The 476-nt window shown below is 58.6% G+C and overlaps 1 protein-coding gene across 1 annotated transcript in view; it reads right to left on the bottom strand.

Moving 5' to 3' along the window:
• The window catches only part of SSR2 (signal sequence receptor subunit 2), a 6,168-nt gene that overhangs the window by 4,351 nt on the left and 1,341 nt on the right, over positions 1 to 476 (bottom strand). The window contains exon 3 of the mRNA XM_039849810.1: positions 11 to 212. Within this exon, the coding sequence (XP_039705744.1) occupies positions 11 to 212 (202 nt within the window). The remainder of the gene's footprint in view (positions 1 to 10; positions 213 to 476) is intronic.

Raw genomic sequence — 476 nt, 5'->3', positions numbered from 1 at the left:
CCAGCCTTCATCGCCCAGCGTCAAGAGGATACGGGGCGATCCGGTCCCATTTGACGTTCAGCATTCCGGAGACGATGCCAAAGTCCTCTGGGGGGAAGGAGTCATCGGACAGCTCCACGTCCAACGCAGCACTGGAAAGCGGAGGCGACAAAAAGGGGAAAAGCCATGGCTCTGGCATGGAAGCGATCGGCAGCCCCCTCCGCCCGCCTGTCCTAACTCAGAACCACAGGAGGCAGACGTGGGTCACACGGTCAAGCGGGTCCGCTGCACTGACAAACCGGGTCTTTGGCTCAGAAGCACCAAAATACTCAGGTATCTAGGAAGGAATGGGCCCAAACCCAGCCTTGCCCCAGTTTCTCCACATGTAGGTGTGTGCGCGTGCGCGTGTGCATGTGTGTGCATGCATGTGTGTGTGCGTGTACATGTGTGTGCATGTGTATGCATGTGTGTACGTGTGTGCAGGCGAGTGCGCGCGT

The sequence above is a fragment of the Pteropus medius genome, unplaced genomic scaffold, assembly GCF_902729225.1.
Source record: "Pteropus medius unplaced genomic scaffold, Ma_sr-lr_union100, whole genome shotgun sequence".
NCBI classification, from domain to species: Eukaryota; Metazoa; Chordata; class Mammalia; order Chiroptera; family Pteropodidae; genus Pteropus; species Pteropus medius.
The sequence above is the reverse complement of the archived record's forward strand: the minus strand, read 5'-3'. Positions and strand labels throughout refer to the sequence as shown.